At 39.9% G+C, this 27,145-nt stretch overlaps 1 protein-coding gene across 4 annotated transcripts in view; it reads left to right on the top strand.

The window, feature by feature from the left end:
* The first annotated feature begins 8,288 nt into the window (after positions 1–8,288).
* Positions 8,289–27,145, top strand: part of LOC122563161 (TRAF3-interacting JNK-activating modulator) — a 38,237-nt gene continuing 19,380 nt past the window's right edge. For 3 of the 4 annotated variants that reach the window (XR_015750911.1, XM_087973550.1, XM_087973551.1), the window contains exons 1-6: positions 8,290–9,876; positions 16,992–17,145; positions 23,219–23,291; positions 23,949–23,973; positions 25,504–25,533; positions 26,095–26,190. Coding sequence is in view for 2 of the 4 variants with exons in the window: in XM_087973550.1 (XP_087829676.1) it covers positions 9,469–9,876; positions 16,992–17,145; positions 23,219–23,291; positions 23,949–23,973; positions 25,504–25,533; positions 26,095–26,190 (786 nt within the window). In the remaining 2 variants the exon portion in view is untranslated. Of the gene's footprint in view, positions 9,877–16,991; positions 17,146–23,218; positions 23,292–23,948; positions 23,974–25,503; positions 25,534–26,094; positions 26,191–27,145 lie in introns of all 4 variants that reach the window. The other variant, XR_015750912.1, reaches the window with a different exon arrangement.

The raw sequence follows: 27,145 nt of genomic DNA, 5'->3' as shown, positions 1-27,145 counted from the left end.
TTTTATAGTCTGCCTTGAACACATGTTAACCTGCTGCTTATCTTTTTATTTACAATTATACTGCTGTCTTTTTCCCTTTCCCTTCCCCCCGAATCACTAGTTTAAAATCCTAGTGACCACCCTATTGATCCTTTTTACTAGAAGGGCCTGTTTCCACACTGTAATGTAATGTAATGTAATCTAATCTAAAAACACTGGTTCTAGATCAGTTCAGGTGGAGACCGTCCCATCAGTACAGATCCTTCTGGTTCCAAAACTGATGCCAATGCCCCATGAAATGGAGCCCCTCTTTCCCACACCACTCCCTTAGCCACGTTTTTACTTCCCTAATTTTCTTATCCCTAAGCAAATTTGCACATGGACATTATAACACTCGAGGACCTGTTCCTTAATTTCGTTCCTAGTGCTAGATAATCCCCAAAGAGGTCCTCCATCCTAGCCTTGCCTGCTTCGTTTGTCACAATGTGGACCACAACAACGGGATATTATGCACATCTTTTGCAGGCGGGACTAGAACCTAGACCTTCTGGTTCAGAGCAGGGACCTCAGCTATTCATTATATAATAATGATTTAAATGAGGGAACAAAATGTAATATCTCCATGCGTGTAGATGACGCAAAGCTGGGTGGGAGGGTGAGCTGTGAAAAGGATGTAGACAAGTTGAGCAAGTGGGCAAATGCATGGCAGATTAAGATAATGTGGATAAATGTGAAGTTATCACCTTTGCAGCAAAACCAGGAAGATGAATTATTATTGAAATGGCAGTAGATTGAGGAAGGGAGAGGTGCAATGAGAGCTGCCTGCCCTTGTACACCAGTCACTGAAAGTAAGCAAACAGGTATAACAAGTGGCAAAGAAGGCAAATAGTGTGTTGGTCTTCAAGACAAGAGAATTTGAGTACAGGAGCAAGGATGTCTTGCTGCAATTGCACAGGGCCTTGGTGAGATCACAACTGGAGTACTGTATAGTTTTAGTCTCCTTATCTGAGGCAGGATGTGTTTGCTATGGAGGGAGTGCAACAAAAGTTTACCAGACTAATTCCTGGGACGGCAGGACTGATATATGAAGAGAGACTAGATTGGTTAGGAACATATTCACTGGATTTTATAAAAAAATGTGAGGGGTCCTCATAGAACCCTCCAAACGTCTAAAAGGACTAGACAGGGTGAATGCAGGAAGAATATTCCCAATGGGTGGGAAGCCCAGAACCAGGCTCACAGTCTAGACAAACTGGGTAGGCCTGAGGTGAGGAGGTGAACCTGTGGAATTCTCTGCCACAAAAAGTGATTGAGGCCAAAACATTGAATGTTTTCCAGAAGGAAATAGATGCAGTTCTTAGGCTAAAGGGATCAAAGGGTATGGGGAGAAAGCAGGGACATGGTGCTGAGTTGGATGAACCAACATGATCATATCATATGGTGCAGCTGGATCCCAGGACCAAATGCCGAGTCATGCTCCTATTTTCTACATTTCTATATTTCTAAATTGAAAGTTGAAGTTTAATTCAACAAATGTTCGCAATTTTTCTACCCTGATTAGGCCATTAAATTGCCTTTTATATTACATCCTTGAGCACAGATCATCAGCACCTCTAGTTTCCATTATTACATTTTGTCTTTACATGCAGCTGAGGTCATGGTGTATGTGGGTGTGGATTAAGATCGCTGTGCTATTTGGATATGCAAAACCTCAAGTTCAAACTTGTGTGTTAGAATTAAGAAACTTCCAGTTTCCACAGTTGAATTCCCCTCCCCTACAACTGCGCATGGAGGCAGATGTCAAATTAGTGTCAGGGACAATAAAAGTAAAAATTTAAAAGGAGCGTGATCACCTAACACTTGAAGTAATTGTCTATACTGCAAATTTTATTTTTAATTTCAAAGTAGAGTCAGGTTCAAAACTTTGATATCAGCAGACTCACATAGAGCAACAACATTTGCATAAACCTGTCTGCAAATAAAAGCACAAACCTGGGCACTGAATAACCTTTTCTTTGTACACTAAATACATATCATGTTAAATACACTTTATTTGAGGATAGTTAAAATTTATATTTAAACAGATAGATACATATTTTGAGGAGTTCCAGAAAAGCAGGTCTGGAGCTTATCTAGTTTGGCAGAAAGAGTTGTCAGCAGACCCTGGAGTCAGGCTACCGCTGGCATGAACTGAAGAAAAGTAGAGCTGGGCCCAATGGCAACAATGAATTAGTGAGGCACAAAAGAAGCACTTTACCCGAGCAGTCAGCATGGGAGCAAGGCCCAGAATCTAAAATAGATGGGGCTTGAGATGGATGGAAATGGAGCTGGAGAGAAGTAAAAAATGTCGGCAATACTGGGAAATGACTGAGGCTAGTGGGATGGGGAGAGTGTCAAGATCACACAATGTGCACTGCTAATTATCCTCAGAGTTCAGACGATACACAGTGCTAGCAAATTAACTGCTGATGTTCGAGGTTGTAATTGACACATTTTCTGCAACCACACAAGAATGTGACAAACGTGTTACTCAAGGAAAGTAATTGACTTTTGTTCCTGTCAGTGCTGTTGGCAATGAGCTTTATGAAATCCCTTCATTTGCATCACAACCAGGAGCTAAATGTTTCACTTGGTACAGAAATTTGTCGGTGAGATTGCAAGTCAAGCCTTTACATATACAACTCATGACGTTCTGTTCTGTTATTTTAGAATTATAGATTTATACTGCAAAGGAAGAAGCTACTCAGTCCATCACACCCATACTGGCTCTTTGATAGTGTCATGGAAAGGGGGAGAGGTAAACTGAATTCATTTTACTGTTGTCCTCCTCTTCTGACCATAACAGAGGTGATTTAATTTATTTTTCATTTTTCTTTTCCCTTCTTAAAAAATAATCGCTTATTTCCCCAAACAATGTTTGTCAAGTTCAATTTCAAAATGACCTACCACAACTTCTTCAGGGCTAAAATAAAAGACAGGTTTATTAATGCATTCAAAATCCAGGGGAATAGTTCACAATACAAAATCACACAGGGAACAAAGAAAGAAAAGTAGGAAAGCAAATAAGTCACAATTGCAAATTCAAAAATTAAGCTGTAAGTATTAATTTATGTGAAAGAGAGTCAATTTCCTTTTGTTGAAGCTTGGACGCAGTGGATTACAGTTAAATTGTTACAGGCTGCAAAATTAATCCACCTTTTGGGTGAGATATGGGATTCTTCCCACACATCAAGTTTTGAGACTGGTTGAGACAAGAGTCAGGCTGTAGCTAAGCCCAGAGCTGCTTTATTGCTGACTGTACTGATGTAAAAAGCAATCTAAGAAAATAGGATAAAGCAGCATAATTTAAGTGGTTCAAAAACCAACAATTTCAGTTTCATGACTTAGGCTCCTAGTTAAGTCACTTCAGTTAACGAGACAACCTTGGTGTGTCTGGTCAAAGATCATGCAGGTAGCAATTGGGCCATTAATGCCGTCTCAGACATAAGGGGTTTCTAAAGCTTTCTCCTTTTTCAGATATTGTTGACATAGGCATCCCTTCTGTGATTCTTATGTGCTGGTTTGACTGTAATATAAATACAATGTAAGGAAAGTGGCATGCCAGGAAGAGGAAGAGGTAAACGTTTTTTAAATTCACTCATGGGACATTGGTATCACTGGCTGGCCAACATTTATTGCCCATCCCTAGTTACCTTTGAACTGAATGGCTTGCTAGTCCATTTCAGAGGGCAGTTGAGAGTCAACGGTGTTGCTGTAGGTCTGGAGTCACATGAAGGCCAGACCAAATGAGGTTAGCAGATTTCCCTCCCTGAAGGACATTAGTGAATTAGATGGTTGTTCTAACAATTAACAATGGTTTCATGGTCATTCGTAGATTCTTTATTCCAGATTATTATTGAATTCAAATTCCACTATCTGCCATGGTGGATTTCAAAACTGGGTCCCAAGATCATTAGCTAAATTTCCTGGATTAATAGTGTAGTGATATTGCCACGAGGCCATTGTCTCCTTTATAATCTCCTGGTTGCTGCTGATAAAAACTTATAATAATTTATGATTAACTGACATCATGGAATTGGTGGCAGTCATGTTGTCAGTTCAGCAGGGGGTCTATTTATTTTACTTAAACAGAAGAATGTACCTTTAAAGAAAGACAAATTAAAATTCTCTTCATGCCTCTGAGTGTAACATAGTTCTGTAAGTTCACTCACTCAAGACTTTATCCTATTCATTGTTGAAAATTATGATTGAAACTGCTTTCCTTTCAGACATTCCAGACCAGAACTACTTGTCTAAAAAATATTGTTTCCGCTTGTTATCTCTGGTTCTTTTTTTAATCCCCTTTAATCTGTATCCGTTGCCAGCTGGGAACAATTTCTCTTTACATATAATTTCATGCATCTCTGAGATCACCATTTTAACCTTCTCTCAGAACTAACACAGCTTCTCCAGCTTCTCCACATTAACCTCATCCCTGCTATCATTCCAGGAATTCTCTTCCTCATCCTTTTAATTCACCATCAGAGGGTTAGCATACTTTCCTTGCCTTTGTACTCTGTTCCTCTGATAATAAAACCAAGTTTCCCATATGGAAAAAGTGAGGACTGCAGATGCTGGAGATAAGAGTCCAGCGTGTAGTGCTGGAAAAGCACAGCAGGTCCAGCAGCATCCAAGGAGCAGGAGAATCGACGTTTCGGGCATATGCCCTTCATCAGGAATCATATGCTTTTCCCACCAAGTTTCCGATCTGCTTTTATTTAAACAGATATCTCAACATGTCCTGATTATTTCAAAGATTTACATATGTACACCTCCAAGTTTGTAGTTCTGCACCTGCTTTTGTATGTTTTCATATTGCCTCTCTTTATTTCTCATAGCGAATATATCCTTTCACACTCCTGTGTGTTAAATTTCATCAGCTGTCATGTGGCAGTTTATTTCACTGGTTAGTCTCTGCTCTCCTGAAATCTGATGCTGTTTTGTTGTTTACTATATTTGCATTTTGTGCAATCTTGCAAATGTTTCCGAATATTCTGGCCCATTGTAATATATTGAAGAGAGTAATGGTCTGAATGTGAACCTCTGTGTTTCTATCAGCACCATATACCTCTCTCCAGTCTGAAAATTCAATGGTTAACTACGGCTCTCTGCTATCTGTCTCCTTGTCTTATCATCACAGTCATTGTGGTCACTGTCCCTGTAATCTCATGGGCATTAATTTTGTTAACAAGCATTCTTAATGGGTGAATATGCATGGAACAGCATACACCCAAATTATTTTGCTGCCCTAAAGACAAACATTTATCCTTTTATGTTCAACATATGTTTTCTAACTATACAAATGTCAATAAACAATTGAAATTGTTCCTGCAACCATAATATGAAAACCAGTTTTTTTTTTGGCTGTTTTAAGAATAAATGTTGCAGCATCTTATTCTGTAATGATTTACATTCAGTGGTGCTCCTCAATCTTTCTGAAACATGTCCATTTATTGCTCTTTCCTGCATGAGTCACAAGAAGTTATTTTGCAGATACTACATGTAAACAAGAAGGTTGATAGGATGCTATCCTCTATTACTTATGTTTCAGTTATCTAGCACATTGGTGAGAGCACATCACAAACATTATGCACAGTTTTGGTCTCCTTATTTAAGGAAGGATATACATGCATTGGAGGCAGTTCAGAGGAGGTGTGTCAGATTGACACCTGGAATGATTGGGTTTTCTTATGGAGTTAGGTTGGGCTTATTTCCACTGAACTTTAGAAGAAAGGGGGTGACTTGATTGAAGTTCATAAGATCCTGAACAGTCTTGTCAAGATGGACATGGAAAAGATGTTTCCTCTTGTTGGTTAGTCCAGAATTATGGTGCACTGTTTTAAAATTAGGAGTCATCCTTTTGAAGCACAGCTATGAAGAATTTTTATCTTTCAAACGGTTATTCAACTTTGAAATTCTCTACCTCCAAACACAATCGAGGTGGGCTCATTAAATATTTTTTAAGCTACAGATTCCCTTGTTAGACGTGGGAATCAAAGATATTTGGGGAATGTGGAATTCAAAACAAAGACAGATCAACCATTGAATTGTACAGAGCACTCAAGTGACTGAATGATCTGCTTTTGCACATATTCTATATGTCTATATGCCCATCCCTTCAAGTGCTTGGCTTGCTAGGCTATTTCAGAGGGCAGTTAAGAGTCAATCATATTGTAGATCTGAAATCACAGGCAGGCCACACCAAGTAAGGATGATAGACTTCCTTCCCCAAAAGACATTAGTGAACCCAGTTGGCTTTTCTAACAATTGATAATACTTCTGCAGTCACCATTACAGAAGTTATCTTTATGACTCTAGGTATTTTTTAACTGAATTTAAATTCCTCCACTGTCATTTTGGAACATGGTTGTCTCTAGTCTATTAGACTGGGTTTCTGGATTTCTACTTAAGTAACTGTTTCTCTTTGTACTTCATTTAATCTCTTCCTGATCAGATTTTTATATGAGATGTTTTTGAAGTAGAAAAGGATAAATTCTCAAACAATCCTTGAAATTCTCATTGGTAATTCTATGAAAGCCAAATTAAGAGTATAATTGGTCAAAATCTTTAAAAAAATGTTTTAGATGTTTCATTACTCTCAGGGCCATTGGAGTTGCATGAGACAGCAACACCTATAGGGCTCCTGTGGCACACTGGTAGTGTCCCTATTTCTGAGCCAGAAGGCCTAGGTATAATTCCCTCCTCATGTAGAGGTGTTCAATAATATCAGGTTGATGTGAAAATATTTAGGACAGCAGCAACAAGATGTGGGGGGAGTGGGGTAAGTAAACAATAAAGGCCTCAGATATTTTTAACTTAATGCCAATCCAGCCCTCCTCATCACTATTTGAAAGAAAAATATTTAACCAAAAGTTTGACAATGGGTGTCCACCCTAAAAGAATGGACTCAGCAATGTTTTAATGAAATACTTCAGTGTCAATTGGTTGAATTGTCTATCCAAACCTCAACGGTAAAACAATGTTCTTTTTCCCTGAAAAGCTGTTGGCTGCTCTGCAATCAGAGTACTATTTGTTATTTGTGTCAACCAGTGGTTTAAAATTCATCTGATTTTGGCATTTTATCCAATATCAGGGTGATATTCCTGATACAGGGCTTATGCCTGAAAGGTCGATTCTCCTGTTTCTTGGAAGCTGCCTGACCAGTTGTTCCAGCACTGCACTCTCAACTCTGATCTCCAGCATCTGCAGTCCTCACTTTCTCCTAGTTGATATTCCTGGTAGGCTTACTCGCAATTACACTTTCTTAATGAAGAGTGGAATTTCTTCATAATGGTGGTTTTATACACGGGATTTATTTGGCTTCGTCAAAAGTAGGTATAGGCATCTTTCTGTAAAATAGAGAAAAGTAGATGTGAAGTAATATTTTGTGATCGATTACAATTCTTTGGCAAAATAAATGTACATTTTAAGATGGCATTTTAACATTGTAAGGTACCAGTTTTAAATAGAATGTATGTGGCAGGAACGATATACAGTTTAAAGTTGTAGTGTATCACAGCAAATATTTAGTGATATTGCAGAAGAAAAGGATAACAGTGGTTCTTTTTAAATTATTTCAGAGCGTGTTTGAAATATTTTCTTTCCCACAAAGTCTTTCCTTCCTCCTTCCAACATTTGATTCATCTATAAGGTGTTGGTAGGGGGATATCGTTAGCTTGCTTTGAGTATTCAGTCAGACAATCTGATCTACTCAATTAAACACGGGGCAGAATATTCAGTAAGTTGTTCAATTTTTATTAAGTGTACTCCGTGTGGTAAAATCTGAATGGCAGCTGAACAATGAGCTGCAACGAGAACTTAGTGGAGCTGACTTACAAATATAAGTTCCCCTTTAATAAGGGATGATATCACACATAATTGGCATCCTTTTCTAAAGAGTTTTTTTTAACTGGTTTCACAAGATGTCGTCACAAATTTTAAGATGTGAAACTAGATCAGCCCTTCAGGCTTAAATTAAAAATAAAACAGACCAGTGTGGTGGCAGGAACAGTTTGCAGTTTTATGCTGTATGGTGCAGTGCATCAGCTAACATTTGGTGGTGTTTCAGGAGGAAGGACAATAGCTGTTTTTGTTTAGATTTCTGGGTGCGTTCAAAATATTTTTTAATTTCTCTCACAAACTCTATCCCCCCCACCCCCCCCCCCCACCGCCATTCCAAAAACTGATAAACATCTGTCAGAGCTCAGAGCTAAAAGGCACCATATCCTGTGCGATTGAGTTTTCTCTGTCAGTGTGTGGTTGAGATACAGCCTGACAGCAGGCGGGCAGAGTTGAAGAGAGATCAAGAAAGAAGGAGCAGGGCATGTTACAGGAACAAAGTTAGGCCTTAAAGAGTGTGCACAGGCAGACACAGGCTCTTGGACCACAATTCATGCAGTATGATGCAAAGGTGTTTGTCAGATATAACAGAAAACAAAACAAACTTGTGTAAAACGCTGAAGAGAGAGATCCAACTGACAAAACGGTGAGGAAACCGCACGTTCTAGTTGAGTGTGAGAGACAGCGACAGGAAGAAGGTTAGAAGCGTGGTGGTTTATTTAAAAAAGATATATTTCCTGTTTTAAATTGCAAAGAACCGTGTGTGCAGTGAAAGCAAATGACTAGTTTACTGGAACCCAATTTGATCCCCAGCTCCAACCAGGCATAGGTATCACTGTCAGACTAACTTTTCTGCTGAGATGAAGTAAGATTTGATCATCTGAAGAATTTGACTGGGAAAAGAATTAATGTGAATCGAAACGAAATGCTGAAGCACCTGCAGACTCCTAGGTTGTGAGCGCGGCCCAAGGACTAACATTTTCACTGGCTGTTCACACTGCTTTTGTGCCTCTTTCCGTCTCTGGTTTAGTAAGTTTAAATCTGTTTTATATACGGACGACAAACAAAGTGAGACTGTGAACAGTGAGTCCTGGTTAACTTCTTACTTGCCGAGTGAGTGAATACCTAGACGTTGGAAGTGGCAAGTGTAGTCAGAGAGCAACAATCTATCGGTCTGACAGGAAAGACAGAGAAGGATTGGCATCATAAATAGTGGATAAATGAATCATGCTTCATTCATTAAGAAGATCACAGTAATCCATTGAAGTGGAGAAAGAAACAGTTCCAAAAAAGTTTTTGCATTGTTCAGAAGAAGTTATTTTTCATGCATATTTGCCTATTATAAAACAATACACAATCAGAATATTTATCCTGAATACATATAGTCTGTCACTGGAGCTAATATTTAAACTCAAGTCGGCTGAAATTTCCTTGGGTAGGTTTACCATCTTTGTTGCATTTTGCAGACATCAGAGCAAAGTTAAACTGTAAGGACCTCAGAAAAATAAATTGTGAAAGCTGTAGTAGTGTTTTTGGCGCCATTATCATTTGTCCAGGGTGCAGGCAAATTAATCACTTTGGTCCTACACGTATTTTGAAGCATTGGAAGAAATGACTAGTGATACCACCAGCCTCAGAATAATGGGGAGCAGTCCAAAGCGAGGTCTAAGCCCAGGGGGATCTGGCTCATCCAAGAAGAGGAGGCTGTTTGCTGAAAGCTACGATGAGAAACTTGAGCGGAGACATGAAAACCATCTGACTCGCTTTGGTCGAAATAACATCACAACCTGCCGCAGTTCACCAAGGGAGAGGAACGTGGAACAGAACTCAAGACAAGTGCAGTTTCTGAAACGAAGGAATTTAACAATCGATGAAGAGGAGATTAAAAAAAATCCTGCCAAAGCAAGCCACCACAGAGCAGAAAGGACAACAGCAGCTGCCACTTCTACTGCATTTGCTGCTTCAGTCCTGGAAGTGGGTTTGAAGTTACCACCACAGAATTTAACTGCAGTCAGTCAGGTAAGAATACCTACATCAATAGATATGGCAACAGAAACAAAACAATAGCTGTCAACTGGTTAAAAATTAGGGATGGTTGGTATTGTATAAATGCAGCATAACTGTTCAGCGATTGATTCTGAAACCAAAGTATAGTTTACTACATTCTTTAAAAAAGACATTCATGCCAAAAAATAATGACTAATTAGATCAACTGAAATAAATTATTTTCCCCAATAACGTTTTGGCCCTTTCTCACCAATCAATGCTTTATTGGGTGTAATGGGGTTGCATGTTGGCTCAGTGTTAGCACTGCTACCCCACAGTGCTAGGGACCTGGGTTCAATTCCACCCTTAGGTGACTGTGTGAAATTTGCACATTTTCCCTGTATTGGCATGGATTTCCTCTAGGTGCTCCAGTTTCCTGCCACTGTCCAAAGACATGTATGATAGGGGGATTGGCCGTGCTAAATTGCCTGTAGTGTCCAGGGATGTGTAGGTTTGGTGGATTAGCCATCAGAAATGCGGGGTTATGGGGGTACAGTAGAGAGTAGGGTCTGGGTGGGATGCCCTTTGGAGGATCAGAGGCTGAATGGACTGCTTCTACGGTGTAGGGATTCTATATATTTTCACTGTTTGCATTTTAAAATTGAGGTCTTGGCTGTGCTACTGCTTTCAAAATGTGATCACAAATATCTTCAAAGTACAATCATTTTTAATGTATGAAACATTGGGCCTCAAAGATAATCATAACATTCTCTTAATGAATGAGTATCACAGCAATAACTGTGACATTTTATAAATATTACATTGATGATATTCTGACTGAGAGATGCTGAAGATGAATTAAACTCTTCCAATCAATGTCATAAGCATGGCCAAATACAGGAAGGGTGAAGTGATTCACACCTGTTCGGCAATCTCTCTAATCCAACCTTGTGGCTCTTCAGTTTCCAAACCGGCTATCTTTAAGGACTCTCAGATGGTCATATTATTCCCAGTGGTTGGCCGCTCTTTTGCTCTCGTATCAACTCAGACCACGACTCTCAAAGTTCAGCTCACTTATTAATGCTGGCAAAATGATAATTCCTTCAACAATTCCATGACTCAGAGTTGAATAACCAGCTTTTTCATCTCAGTACTTCTCAATTCTCTTATCGGTATCAATTATCCTGACCAGAAACTCTGACCATGCTCACAAATGTAAAGAGCATTGAGATAAATCTTGGAAGATGATGGAAGGAATTTTTATCCTGTTGTTTTAGTCTTCCATTAATGTTATTATGACAGGCAAACTATCAGGGATAACTTTGACTTTTTTTAATACTACCCACCTTACCCCTCACCCAAAGGTAATGAACAGGAATATCTCTGTGAAGAATGCTGAAAATAATGAATGATTTTGGGCATTTTATAAGGTCGTGGACTCAATTAGAACCAGCTCAGCACAAAGAATGTTTGATTACTTCGTGTAATTGCCTAACTTCCGAGTGAAGAATAGACCATTATGATTTTTTTTAAAAGTCTTCATTTTCTTTATAGATATTTGTTATTTTAACCAACCTGTTCAAATTCAATATGACACATCTTCTGGATCAGAGATAAAGACACTACCACTTGCTGCAAGATGTCTGAGATTATAATGATATGGTGGCTTAGAAGGTTATAGGTTGGGAGAACTTTAATTGGTGTAATCATTCTGATTGGAGATTAATACAGCGTTAAGTATACCATGAATTACATGACCCATATTTAATTAACAATCATACCGCAGTACATCATTGCTTGACTGTTTCACTGTAGGAATAATCACAAGGTGGATTATTATCAGTCCATTAACTTTCATGTTTACCAGATGAAAATCAACAGGGATCTCATGACAGCCTTTCTCAGTGCAGTAGCTAACTCAGTGTTCGTAGGCTTTATTTTGCTCAGCTCCTAATGTTGTACCTTGGCTAATGGTGAACAGCAAAAGGGAAAGGGGATTGCAGCATTGCATTGCTGAATTTCTAACCTATTGAGGTTTGTTCTGAGGATGCACCTTGCAATATTACCCCAGTATTGTTTTTGCAAAACAAAATCTCATTGTCTACATAGTTTTATTATATATCTGAAAGTGAACAGACAATTATTGATGCAACTGAGTCTTTCCTCAACAATTCATGTTTATGTCAGCCACTATAAACTCCCCCTCCACTCCACTGAAAATGACTTGAGATGATGGTCACCTCGCAGAGAGCAGCTCGACAAGTATTTAGTTTTCATATATGAGCCAAAACTTTGATATTAAATTCACATTGTTTACTGAGCTGTAGTGCTAGAGGTTACAGGGAGAAAGCAGGAGAATGGAATTGAGAAACGTATCAGCCATGTTTGAACGATGGAGCAGACTCGATGGGTTGAATGGCCTAATTTCTGCTCCTATGTCTTATCGTCTTATGAGTCAGGGGATAATATTGAGAGATGAAGACATAATTCACAATAGTGCATGGAAATGTTTGGAAGATCAAAGCTGCTAGGCTTGACAGGGAGTGCCCAGAAGAAAGGATCCTGGAGTTTCCAGGATCCCATCAATTACAAGCTGAGCCTGAGACTCTGTCATAAATGTAGCCTGCATTGCTCTCCATACTCATGTGACTCATAAATGCAGATTAGAAATGGAAAAAAGGCTGCAAACACACTACAGTGGGTGGTGTAAGGTATTTCTTTCTGTCTGAGCAAGCAGGCTGTACCTGTGAACAATGTGAGGCTCTTCAAGGGACAATTATACCAATGAGGCTGTTCTACAGTGCAGGTTGAAGTCATCTGTAATCATAATATCCTGCATGTGAAATGCATACAGTGCCCCACTGTGTGCAAATCAAATCCTGGTCACAAGCAATCTTGACTATTTCATTGGTCATTGCAGATTGATTATAGTTATCTCTGTGAAGCAGACACTATCGTATACAACGTTAAATATGAAACTGTTGGACCACAATTTACAAAGACAATCCAAAATCTCATAGGCTGCACAAGGGCATGGAAATGATTTCCTGTCACTTTGTAAGTATTCATCGACATGCAATGCTGCCTTTCTTGAATGACATGGGGGATGGGGAGACAAGGTATCAATAATCACACAGCACTTATTACTTCTGACTGTATTTGGGTATTATGGGCTGTGTTGCATTCATTGGAATAGAGTTCCTATGTGAAAGGTCCATGGCCATCCTGCTGGAGTCCTCCATGTCCCACTGTTTGGAGGAGTATGTTTAATCATCAAGGCCTGGCTGCCATTGTGCAACAAATGATAGGCGCGCTGAAGATGAAGTTCTGATGTTTGACTCAGTCTGGACAGCCTTTGAGTACACTCCAGGTAGACAGGGCTACATAATCCTCACATGCCATGCCCTGCACGTCAGGAGCAGACAATGGACTCTGACGAGCTGGGCAAGTGGCAGCAATCTTCTGATGAGGATGAATGAGTACATTGAGCAAGAGGAACATCATCTTCTGCATAATAGAGCGCTGTAGTGTCAGGCACAACTAGCCGGACAGGACTTAATTGGCATCCAGTTTCATTGTTTGTGAGCTGGGCACGCTAATCACTGATTGACTAAGTTTATTGTTGGTCAAAAGGCAAACAGTCCCTGTCTTCTTCCCAAGCAAATGCAACTTCTGTGTATATTGTTCAATTTGACTTTTGCTGAATTAAAGTAATATTCTCAACTGTTCAAAGGTTAGCCAATGTGTGATGGTTCCACGTGAACAATGACAGAACGTTGGGCTACACTGGGCATTAAGAAAGAGCACACTCCCTTAGACAGGTTCTAAGGTGGGGGAATCTTTATGTATGGGTAGACTGTGTAGCTTGATTCGTAAATAGCAATAGGTTTTTGAATGTATACTTATATTTGCAATGAAGTGTCAGATGCACCACCTATGTGCCCTAAGAAGTGTTTGTTTGTGGTTGTCTTCCCACTATGTGCATAATGTATGGCAACTCATGGCTGGTAGCACCTGGTCTTTAAAAATGGCACCTATGCCAGTAACATCTAGAGGTCCGAGCAATGTTGAATACTTCTGCCTAGGGTGAAAGGGGAGATATGATGAGCGGGCTGCCAATGGTTGTGATGCATAGTAACGAGATGAGTTCTGGAAAATAGCATGAGAATTCTCATTAGGCCTCCCTGTGAGAAATCCTCCATGAAGATCACCATCAATGATACATAGCCAGTTTTTGGATTAATTCAACAGTTTCAACAGGTTTGATTAATCATGCGAAATGGGTAAAACAATGTGAGAAATTGGAAAATAAAACCACAATGGTAATAGCATACAGAAAAGTTAATATTCATATGAAAAACTGGAAAGTCTGTAAATGCATACTGCATAGAAATAGAAAGATATAAAGCCAAGAAGAAAATAGTCAATTATTGAGGTGGAGGAAGATTAAGTAAATTATTCAGACATAATATATTAAAAGTTCTACCTCTATGTGCAGTCTTTCTACAAAACCTTAGTTCCTCTAACCACATTTTTGTTATATTGAACATATATTTTTCCATTGCAAACCCCCATGCACATGTTTGCACTCTTATAAGCAGAACTGAAAATATTAGTAACCAAATTAATCCATAGAAAGGCTACTGAAGGAAATTGTAACGGAAGGAAAAACTTCAGAAGTTTATCAAATTCAGTGAGATTGTTATTCCCAAGACTAATAATGTTCTCCCATCTTCTGCAGCACTCTTTGATCACAGGTAACCTCCAGGGCACTACTGGACGCCACACGCTCCGTCTCTGAGGACAATCAAAAGGCAGATGAATCTATCATGACACTTTTCAGAAAAGTTTTGTTAATGTTGCATCACATGACTGGGTTTGCCACACAATATCATTTTTAAACCAAAAATATCAGGTTGGATGTCAGGATATGCTAACAGTACAGAAAAAATTATTTGTGATAACACAAGATTGCATTATAAATCATCCTGAAATTTCCTGGAAATTCTCACCATAACTACGGTTTAAGTTGGTTTCTTTTAGAGGGTTCTTATTTGAGTGGTTTCTGCCAGGTTTAGAGCAAACTTTTGATTTACACGACTTTCCCCAAAGCTTAATGTTACTTCTGTGTTGGGTCTGTAGAATCCTCTTATACTCATTCATCTAACTTTAGTGCAAAAGAACAGTTGGTACCAGTTTTCTTCATGTTTGTCAATACTGCACCAAAACAGAATAATAATCAAAATGTTGCCATCGCAAATTCAAAAGGTGCCTGATATGAGAAAAACATAAATTTCTAGAGCTTGATAAAAAGATTTTCTTAATGTATCATTGCAAACCTTTACTGATTAACTGCTCTACACATTCAACCTCTGTCCACAATTTTGTATTATTCATTTGTGGGATGTGGGCATTGCTTGTCCCTAGATGCCTTTGAAAAGATGGTGTTGAGCTCCCTTCTTGAACTGCTGCAATCCACCTTGTTGTGAGTTGATCAATTATGCTGTTAAGGAAGGAATTCCAGGATTTTGATCCATGACAGTGAAGGAATGGCGATATATTTCTAAGTCAGGAGGCTGAGTGGCTTGGAGGGTAACTTGCAGGTGACTGTGTTCCTATGCATCTGCTGTCCTTGTCCTTCTGGTTGGAGGTTATCATGGGCTCGGAAAGTACTGTCTAAGGATCTTTGGTGAATCTCGGTAGTGCACCTTGTAGACAGTACACACTGCTGTTACTGAGCATTGGTGGTGGAGGAAATGGGTGGATGTGGTGCCACTTGGGTGGGCTGCTTTGTCGTGTATAGTGTCAAGCTTCTTGAATGTTGTTGGAGCTGCACCTACTCAGGCAATTGGGGAGATTTCCATCATGCTCTAATTTGAGGTTTGTAAATGATGAGCAGGGTTTGAGGAGTCAGGAGGTGAGTTATTTGCTGCAATATTTTTCAGATTTATAACCCACTCAACAAGTGCTCAGAAGGACTATGCAGCTGAAGATACCTTGTCCATAATAACAGCAAAGAAAGAGGAAAAGAGCCATGAGCCTCTGTGGGTGAGGCAACATCGATAGAAAAAAGCAGCCACTCACTACTACCTTTAATGGTCCTGGAATCTCATTTGTTTAATTTTGTTTTAAGTTCCAAAGTAGATAGATATGCTAAACAGGGAATTTGGGTGTAAGCTCCATCAGCAAGATTGCCATAGGCGTTAGCATAAATTTTAGTATGGATAGAATTAAGGACATTCCAGGCAATTGCCTCAAAAGTATTTACAGCAAAGTTCACAATAAACTGGAGGTGAGTGTCTGTACTTTATCATACCAGACACTTCCAGTCTATGAATTAATAAATTTCAGTACAACTTGAAACAACATTTTATAAGATAGCCTCCACTGCAGCCAGTATTGGTAAAGCTGTTGTATCCACTCAGCTTTCAATGCAATAGAGTAGGGAATGAGCGGTGAGTCAAGAGGACTCTCAGTTAGGGTGAGCAGCCAATTTCACGTTTACTCATTTGACATTTGATTTGTATCTGTAAATCTATTTTTACAAAGCAGAAAATGAAGACATTTTACAAAATTCCACTGCCCTGTGGGAGTTCTGACATTGTTGTTTCTTAATCTGACGATGTGTCTTTTTTAGAAAAGACACATATTTGCAAACAGGAAACTTTCAAAAGTCTCAACTTGAAAATCCCATACACGGCAGGTGAAAGTCACTTGCTAAAAGGTTAACATTGAGTATCTTAAGATATTCAACATCAATGACATTTGCCATTCCTTACTATCTGACAAATTAAACTGGAATTCTTTTACCAATTGGAAGATTAGTTAGGCTGCCCATGGACCAATTAAACAGAAACATGCAGATTTGTATCAAGAAACCAGAAATTAGAAATCAGAATGTCACTTCCTTAGTGAAAAAACAAGACTAATTTTCTACTCAGCTGAATTTAAAAATCTCTTCAATCATTGGTATGGTTTCAGTAAAAGCCCTTGTTGTTATGCATAATGTGTAAATGCTCACGGTTACAGAGAAGTAGGAGTTTTAATTTTGGTGTATGTGAAGGAAGCGTCCCCATCCTGTGATGATTTGCTCCTGAGAGTTGTTGTTGATTGGATTTTTTAAATGACTTCTCCTTTCCTGTTTACAGACATCTCCACAGTTCGTATCGTGCAGCAATGATACCCCATTAAGTAAAGAACCCACTCACTGGGGAGCAAAGGATTCAAATTTCCATTTCTGTGCGAGTGTACCACCGCAACACCATGACTCAACCATCAAGAGAATTTCAAAAAGGGACAAAGGTGGGAGTTTACACCTCAGCAAAGTAATAAGTCAAAAGCTAAAGAGGGTTTGCATGTATTTGGAAAGACAAGGACTGATTAGGGATAGTCAACATGGCTTTGTGTGCAGGAAATCATGTCGCACTAACTTGATTGAGTTTTTTGAAGAAGTAACAAAGAAGTTTGATGAGGGCAGAATGGTGGACGTGATCTATATGGACGTGATCTATAAGGCGCTCAACAAGGTTCCCCATGGAAGACTGGTTTGCAAGGTTAGACCTCATGAAATATAGGGAAAACTAGCTATTTGAATACAGAACTGGTTTAAAGGTAGAAGACAGAAGGTGGTGGTGGAGGGTTGCTTGTAAGACTAGAATCCTGTGACCAGTGGTGTGCCATAAGGATCAATGCTGGATCCACTGCTTTTTGTTATTTACATAAATGATTTGGATGTGAGCACAGGAGGTATAGTTAGTAAGTTTGCAGATTACATCAAAATTGGAGGGGTAGTGCACAGTGAAGAAGGTTATCTCAGAGTACAATGGGATCATGATCGGATGGGCCAATGGGCTGAGGATGGTAGATGGAGTTTAATTTAGATAAATGTGAGGTATTGCATTTTGGAAAAGCAAATCAGGGCAGGATTTATACACTTAATGGTAAGGCCCTGGGGAGTGTTGTTGAACAAAGAGACCTTGGAGTGCAGGTTTTAGTTCTTTGAAAGTGGAGTTGCAGGTATATAGGATAGTGAAGAAGGCATTTGGTACGCCTGCCTTTATTGGTCAGTGCATTGAATATAGGAGTTGGGAGGTCATGTTGTGGCTGTACAGGACATTGGTTAGGCCACTCTTAGGGGACTCTTAGGAAGACTTCATGCAATTCTGGTCTCCCCGCTATAGGAAGGATATATTGTGAAACTTTAAAGGGTTTAGGAAAGATTTACAAGGATTTTGCCAGGGTTGAAGGGGTTGAACTGTAGGGAGAGGCTGAAGAGGATGGGGCTATTTTCCCTGGAGTATTGGAAGATCAAGGGTGACATTATAAAGATTTATAAAATCATAAGGGGCATGGATAGGGTAAATGGACAAGGTCTTTTCCCCCAGGAAGGGCAGTCCAAAACTAGAGGGCATAGGTTTAAGGTGAGAGGGGAAAGATATAAAAGAGACCTAAGGAAAACTTTTTCATGTAGAGGGTGGTGCGTGTATGGAATGAGCTGCCAGACGAAGTGATGGAGGCTGGTACAATTGCAACATTTAAAAGGCTCCTGGATTGGTATATGAATAGGAAGGGTTTAGAGCGATATGGGCCTTGCGCTGGCAAATGGGACTAGATTTATCTAGGATATCTGGTCAGCATGGATGAGTTGGACTGAAGCATTTGTTTCCGTGCTGTACATCTCTATGATTCTATGACAAATCCAGCTAGAATGTTTTTCATAAAACTTCAGTGTTCTGAATGTTCGGTAGCATATAGTCATTGTTTAAAGAGGCGACACTCCTATGTTAATTTTACAGAATATTGGCAAAAGTGGGGACTGAATCCTCTGCCAGTATTTTAGCAACTGTTGCAATGTTTTCCTCAAGTGAACTTAGTGATTTGCCATCAGGACACACATTTGAAAAACTCAATAGGTGAGGCAACATCTCTGGAGAGAGCAACAGAATGAATGTTTCAGGTCTGTGACCTTTCATCAGAGCTGCAGACAATATAGTCTTCTGTCTACTGGGGAGACCAAACACGGATTGGGGGCTGTTTTGTGGTTCACTTCCATTCTGTCCACAAGCATAATCCCCGTGGTGCTTGACATTTTAATTCTCCAGCTTTCTCTCCCAGTGACATCTTTGTCCTCAGTCTTCTACACTGTTCTAGTGAAGCTCAATGTGAGCTTCAGCAACAACACCTTATCTTTCAGTAATGTACTTTTAAGCCTTCTGTATTCATTGCTGATGGGTTTTTAATTCATTCATGGTACATGGGCATTGCCTATACCTAGTAACTCTTGTAAAGGTAATAAGACCAGAAAAAAAATACATATAGGAGTAGGCCATTTGGCCCCTTGACCCTGCTCCACCATTCAATAGAATCATGGCTGATCAGCATTCTTCACGTCCACTTTGCTGCCCTTACTCCATAACCCTTGATTCCCTGATGATGATGAATCTTTCTCAGCCGTATGCACACAAGGACTCTGCTCTTGCTGCTCTCTGTAGCAAGGAGTTCCAAAGATTCACAACCCACTGTGGGAAGAAATGCTTCCTCATCTCAGTAATAAATTAGCCTTGCTTTTTTTCTGAGACTATGGCTTCTGGTCCTAGATTCTTCCATGAGGGGAAACATCCTCTCAGCATTTACCCAGTCAAGCCTCTTGATAATTGTACTTTTCAATGAGATCTCCTCTCAATCTAAACTCCACTGAGTAGAGTTACACCGACACCACTCCCCACCTCTTCCTCCACTGCATTGATGACTGCATCGGCGCCACCTCGTGCTCCTACAAAGAGGTTGAGCAGTTCATCAACATCACCAACCCATTCCACCCGACCTTAAGTTCACCTGGACCATCTCTGACATCTCCCTCCTCTTCCTAGACCTCTCCATCTCCATCAATGAGGACCGACTCAACACTGACATTTTTTACAAATCCACTGACTCCCACATCTACCTGGATTACATCTCCTCCCACCCTTGCTTCTGCAAAAATGCTATCCCTTATTCCCAATTCCTCCATCTCCGCTGCATTTGCTCCCAGGAGGACAGTTCCACCACAGAACACACCAGATGGCCTCCTTCTTTAAAGACCGAACTTTCACCTCCGAAGTGATTGAAGATGCTCTCCAACACAGCTCATCCACGTCTCGCACCTCCGCCCTCAAACCCCACCCCTCCAACCGCAACAAAGACAGAACTCCCCTGGTCCTTACCTTCCACCACACCAACACAAAGCATCTGCCAACATTCCCATCACCTACAAACAGACCCCACTACCAGGGATATATTTCCCTCCCCACCCCTATCCGCTTTCCACAAAGACCATTCCCTCCACAACTACCTGGTCAGGTCTATGCCCCTCAAAAGCCATCCTCCGATCCTGTCACCTTCCCCTGCCACTGCAGGAATTGCAAAACCTGTGCCCACACTTCCCCCCTCACCTCCGTCCAAGGTCCTGAAGGAGCCTTCCACATCCATCAAAGTTTCACCTGCACTTCCACACGTCATTTATTGTATCTGTTGCTCTCGATGCAGTTTCCTCTACATTGGGGAGACTGGACACCTTCTCACAGAGTGCTTTAGAGAATATCTTCGGGACACCTGCACCAATCAACCCCACCATACCATGGCGGGACATTTTAATTCCCCCTTCCACTCTGCCGAGGACATGCAGGATCTGGGCCTCCTCCATCGCCACTCCCTCACCAACTGATGCCTGGAGGAAGAACGCCTTATCTTCCGCCTCAGGGCCCTTCAACCCCAGGGTATTAATGTGGACTTCACCGGTTTCCTCCTTTCCTCACCCCCCCTTACCCCAATTCCAAACTTCCAGCCCAGCACTGTCCTCATGACCTGTCCCACTTGTTGATCTTCCTTCTTACCTTTCCGCTCCACCCTCCTCTCCGACAGATCACCTTTACTCCCACTTCAATCACCTATTGCACTCTCAGCTACCTTCTCCCCAGCCCCACTCCCCCACCTATTTATCTTTCCACCCCAAGGCTCCCTAATGATGGGCTCCAGCCCGAAACATTGATTTTCCTGCTCCTCAGATGCTGCCTGACCTGCTGTGCACTCTCAACTCTGATCTCCAGCATCTGCAGACCTCACTGTCTCTTACAGTCCCAACCTATCTAATCTTGGCTCATAAGGCAATCTCTCCATTATCAGGGATCATCATAGTGAACCTTCTCTGAACTGCCTTCAATGAAACAATATCTTTCCTTAAATAACAGGACCAAAACTGCCCTCAGCATTTCAAATGTGATCTCATCAGTACCGTGTACCATTGCAGTAAGACTTCACCATTCTTATAAAGCATCCTATCTGGTTGCATCACAGATTGGTATGGCAACTGCTCTGTCCAAGACTGCAAGAAATTACAGAGAGTTGTGAGCGCAGCCCAGTCCATCACGAAAACCAGACATCCTTCCATTGGCTTGGTCTGCACTTCCCGCTGCCTTGGGAAAGCAGCTAGCATAATCAAAGACCCTTCCCTCTTTCTCCCTCTTCCAACAGGCGGAGGTACAAAAGTTTGAACACATGTACTAACAGATTTAAGGACAGTTCCTTCCCTGCTGTTATTAGATTTAAGAATGGATCTCACATATGTTAAAGCTGATCTTTCTCTGCACCTTCTCTGTAACTTTAACACTATATTCTGCATGCTTTTCTATTACCCTGATGTATTTATGTGAGTAATGATTTGTCTGGTCACTACATTAAACTTACTTTTATTGTACATAAGACAATATTAAATCAAATCAAATCAAACCCTCTTGACATAAGGGCGAACATTCCATTTACTTTCCTGGTTACTTACGGGTAAGTTGTCTTCTTGAGTCAATTGATTTTGGATTCCAATCTATCCCACATTTTGTTTACTTTCCTTTCTTTGCTTCATCTTTTAGCAATACACCTGCTCTAGGCATAGAGTTTGTTTTATAATTTCTTTTCTTGCCTCATCACCCATTCTCTTGGACCTTGGAAGACTAATATGTCTGTCATTTAATCCCTTGCACGGACTTACCACCTGTCTGTCCTTATCACAACTTGCTCTGCATTTACTTCATACCTAACCTTTTCCCAGTGCTACTGAAAAGTCCCAACCCTGAAACATTAATTGTGTTTTTTCTGTCTCTCTATAAAAATGCTGCCTTGTTTTTTGCAGCATCTTCTGTTTTTATTAAACTTAAAGATATTGTGTATGCATTGATAGGACATATATCAGGCCTTTATTATTTATTAAAGCTAATTTGGGATCCTTTGGAGCTGTCTGGAGTGAATTGACATCCATATTCTGGGAACGTGCATGGTGCCACATTGCCTTTTTGCATTGTTTACAAACAAAGATGGAAGTTTAGCTGTTATGGTTAATTTAGATGTCAATTTATGGTAATTATGAATCCTATGCTTCATTTTAACATGGTTTTGAATAATTAGGCTATCTAAATATCTATGGGCTGAACCTTACCACAATTCAGCTAAGTGTCACTTTTGGAAGATTTCATGGAGGGTTTTTAAATTGGACATTGGGCAAGTAACTACATGTGCACACCTTTACATTCATTCCAATGCAGCATCAATCAACATGGACTGTAACAATGCACCCTGGGGACAGTTATCTTTAACAATTTTTTTTTATTTGTGCATTTAATTGTGGACGGATAGCCCCCTAGAGGTTGGATTTAATGCTCTCCTGCAGGCTGGTTTGAAGGCAGCAGCATGAAATCCAACAGTTTTACCACTGGTGGTGGTCATCAGGGTGGCCTGTCTGCTCAGGGTAATTGTGTCCATTAAGTAGGAAATAGCTTAAGAGCCTTATACTGCACTGGGTCTTAACTGAGTCGAAGAGTGTGGTGCTGGAAAAGCACAGCCTGTCAGGCAGCATCTGAGGAGCGGGAGAGTCAACGTTTTGAGCACAAGCTCATCACCAGGAATGAGTGGGTGGCCCAACGGGGCTAAGAGATAAACAGGAGGCGAGGTTTGGGGTTGGGGGGAAGGTAGCTGGGAATGTGATAGGTAGAAGAAGGTTGAGGGTGAAGGTGATAGGTCAGAGAGGACCTTATCCCTGATCCAACCTTCCAATTTGGCGCTGCCCTCTTGAACTGTCCTACTTAAATCTGGTGCATGTAAGCAGAAAAAGTGAGGTAAGGCCACTGTCCTGCCTAAATAAATACCTTTCCCACCTCAAAGCCTGACACCACCAAGCAGAAGATTTCACCTAATGTCTACCTATTAATGTACTGTTGTAAAAGAGACAAATGTCACACTTTGTTACAGAAACAAGTCAATGTTACTAACACTGGTCGCTCTGAGCTTTTTTATGGGGCGTTTTACTCATCACTGTACTTAAGCAACTAATTTCTCATTTCTGTTTGTTCAGCCACACAGATGCCTTCAGGTATTCCCGGTGAAATCGGTGAACTCATCAGGAAAGAAGCAAGCCAACAAACAGAGTATGTGCAACATCATTTACACTGTTCCCTTCAAACTTGATTCTAACAGTATTCAACTCTCTTATACATTGTTTAATATTTATTGTGTGGAGGTGTCACTGTTAGTCTGGGGTGGACAAGGTCAGAAGTCACACCACACCAAGTTAAAGTCCAACAGGTTTGTTTGAAATCATAAGCTTTCAGAGCGATGCTGCTTCATCAGGTGAAGTCACTCGTCAGGTGATTTCACTTGATGAAGAAAAGGTGTTCCAAAAGCTTGTGATTTCAAGTAAACCTATTGGATTATAACTTGGTGTCAATGACTTCTGCCTAGTATTTATTAATTTCCCAATTCCTTTTTGCAATCTTTTTCTGCTTCCTGCAAAGTCATCAAAGTGAACTGAAACTACTGTACAGGAAGGAAAGAGCAATGTGGACAAAGGTGTTCATTTTTGCTAAGCCTTTTGCCCCCTCCAACTGAAACTACCCTAATGTACAGTAAAACATTGTATGGAGTCCATGCCAAGGCAAAGTTGTCATTGACATATAGATCCCACATTTAACCTTTAAATATCATATGGGCCAATATAACATTTACAGAGGAAAACCAGGCCAATTCGGTTGCAGTCTATTGCTGGAGAGTGCTTTTAATATCTTTTTTATGTATTTCATTTACAGATGCGGTGTGGCTGTTCTTGATAAGGTAAAGTAAAAATATATCAGTGCTCTTGCTGGGGTGCACTGTGTTTCAGATCTTTCACAATTCAATAACACTTACTTGGCCATCACGAATGACAAACAATTAACAGCAACATTAGCGATAATCACGGTGGAGCATTAGGAATGTCTCATTACCATGTATCTGAATGATCATTTAATAACAAGTCAAGCAACAACTACCTGGTATCAATAATAATAATCTTGACCTCAATTACACATTGGAGGAGAAAATGGGAAGCATTTTGGGCTCTTCTGGTTCATTAGTAGTGTTCCTACCTCTGAGCCAGGAGACACAAGTCCCACTTGATCCGGAGGTCTGTAATAACCATCTCTGAACAGGGTGATTTAAAAAAAAAGAAAATGGGAAGCACACTTAGTGATCACAATATAGAACTAGTTGGGGGAAAGGCTATAAAAGATCTAAAATCAAAGTAGATTGTACGTTGAAAATGTTCAATCATGATAGAATAATAATTAACAAAGCAAGCAGATTACTGAGTGAACAGAAGATGCTGGAAAACACTCAGCTGGTCTGGCAGCATTTGTAAATGGAGGAACAGAAAATATTTCAGAAAATATTGATGACCCATCATGATTGGTAGAAGACCATGAATCTGAAACATTTAACAGAATTGTCTGCTCTCTCTGGTGGCAAACATGGAGATGGCAAGTGCAGGCAATTAGGTAGGATGGTGATACACGTGAAACCTCTTGCCCAATCATCTCCATTAGAATTAAGTCTGTGTAGGAAAGCCTATGGATGACCGTCCCACCCATTGCCAATTTAAGCCTGTAAGTAGCTAATTAATGATTAACCTGAGTGATTCGTCCTGTCACCATGTGGTGTGTCTGGTAGTCAATAACCATGTGGCCAACTTGGGTTCTACTCACCAGTGTACAGTGAAAACATTCAAGGCCTAAACAAGGTACAAAGAGAAGGTAAGGTTAATTCCTTGTGTCTAAAGAATTAATTATAAAGAAAAATTACAAAGACTTGAACTCGCAGTCTTGATAGGAGATGAATGAGTTAGACATTGAAGATTCTTATTGGTGTAGAAATGTTGAAAGCACTATTGAACATCATTGTAGGTCATTGTGATATGCTGATACAAAACTAGTTTTAAACTGATGTCAACAGATATGTCGCAAATGATAATGGTGTGAGTTGTATAAAACCCTTTATCAGAATTGAAAACGTTCCAGTTAAATCTTGTTTTTCCCAGTTGTTGTCAGATCCACCAAGTATTTCCAGCACCATATGTTTTTATTTCAGATTTCCAACATCCAGAGTATTTTGTTTCTACCTCACAAATGGCACATAATATTTAATGTTTTGGATAGCGTATGTTAGAATAGCATAGTAGAGCCAAAATCTCTGGTCATTTATGAGGCATTTAAAGGGAGGGATTAAGATTAACATACACAGAAGAGGTTAATGTGCTGAATACCACTTGTTCACTTGCACTGAATTTTGTTCATTAAATTGATTTTATCTGTAATTTGAATCTTGCAGGAGATCCAGCAGCTCTCTGAATATCTAAAGGTAATATCTCACAAGACATTTTCTGAAGACAGAAAGTATCTCATAAAAGTATACAGTTCTAATAAGTGGTTAGGACTTGGTGCTTTCATCATCATGGCCTTGGTCCGATGCCTGGTCATAGAATGTGAACTCATGCATTCTAGAAGGGAATAATTTTCTGGGGACCCGGGTTCAAACCCTGCCATGCATTCAATAGAAAAAAGGAGTCTAACAATGATCCTGAAGCCATTGTCAATTGTCATAAAAATCCATCTGGGTCACCAATGTCCTTTAGGGAAGGAAACTGTCATCCTTACCTGGTCTGGCCTACATGTGTCTCCAGACCCATAACAATGTGGTTGATTCTTAACTGCCCTCTGGGCAATTAATGTCAGCCGAGCCAGCTATACCCACATCCTGTGAATGAGTTAAAAAAAAGTAGGTGGGTACATTTGGTTATATATTACATAATCCAGCATTTGTAGGTTTAGTGAGTTACTAGAGTTTAAATGCAGAAACAAAAATGTGAGTTAATCAAGTTGTTAAAGTTTGATGAATACTGAATCTATATTTCTTTTATAGGAAGCTCTGCATCGTGAACTAATGCTAAAACAGAAGCTCACTATTCTTCAACAGCTTCTTGCAACAGTTTTGCAGGCAGCAGAGAAATCATGGAAGGTAAGGAGAGAGTGGATGATCTATTTTCGATTACTATGGCTTATTTAAATCAAAATCTACTTTGTTGGATGTTTACACAAGAGTCTTTAAAACTGGTATTTGTTGTCCATCCCTGGTTTCTCTGAGAAGTGATAATTGGCCTTGTTAACTGCTGGAGGCCTTGTTATTATGGTGCTCGTAGATGGTAGGCATTCACAGAATTTTGATACAGCGACAATGAAAGACTGGTGATATATGTCCAGATTAGTATGGTGTGTGCCTGTGCTCACTTAATTATAAGTAGAATGCAAACTGATCATCATCAATTATATCTTGAACAGACTATGTTGTGCAAGTTATGTCAATATGCATTTTATTTTTGTTTGAACAGACTTCATTTTAAGATAATATACTTGTGGCTAAGCAAATTTCGTGGAATGGAGGTTCCACCAGACAGAAGGCTGGATTCAATTTGACAGGAAAATACTATGTTGACTTTAATGCAGGTCCTAGCACAAAGTAGTATTTCTTTAATTATTTTAGTATTTCCATTTGAGCTAGATGTATTTTAATGTGCAATATTCTCTACTTTTATTCATAAAGCCAGTGTATTTTTGTTTATTTATTTATATCAATCACACGAACAGAACAAATTGCGATACAATTATGTAACAACAAAAGTATGTTTCATTTATCCTTTGTTGAGATGTTGCCACTATTCTCTGCAGTTTAGAGGAATTGGAGACTGTCTTGTTGTAATATAAAAGATTGTAAAGTGGCTTGACAGGGTCAAGGCTGAGCAATTGTCTCTTTTAGTTAGGGAATTTAAAACATGGGGGGAGCAATCTGGTCAATCATTCAGCATTGAGATGAGGAGAAATTATTTCACTCAAAGGGTTGTGAATCTTTGGATGTGTCTATCCCAGAGAGTTGTGGATTTCATCATTAAATACACAAGACTAGGATAAGCAGAATT

This window comes from Chiloscyllium plagiosum, unplaced genomic scaffold (genome assembly GCF_037043375.1).
Source record: "Chiloscyllium plagiosum isolate Xiang-an unplaced genomic scaffold, Cpla_swu_hap1 HiC_scaffold_26, whole genome shotgun sequence".
NCBI lineage: Eukaryota > Metazoa > Chordata > Chondrichthyes > Orectolobiformes > Hemiscylliidae > Chiloscyllium > Chiloscyllium plagiosum.
This window is presented reverse-complemented; position numbering and strand designations above follow the sequence as displayed.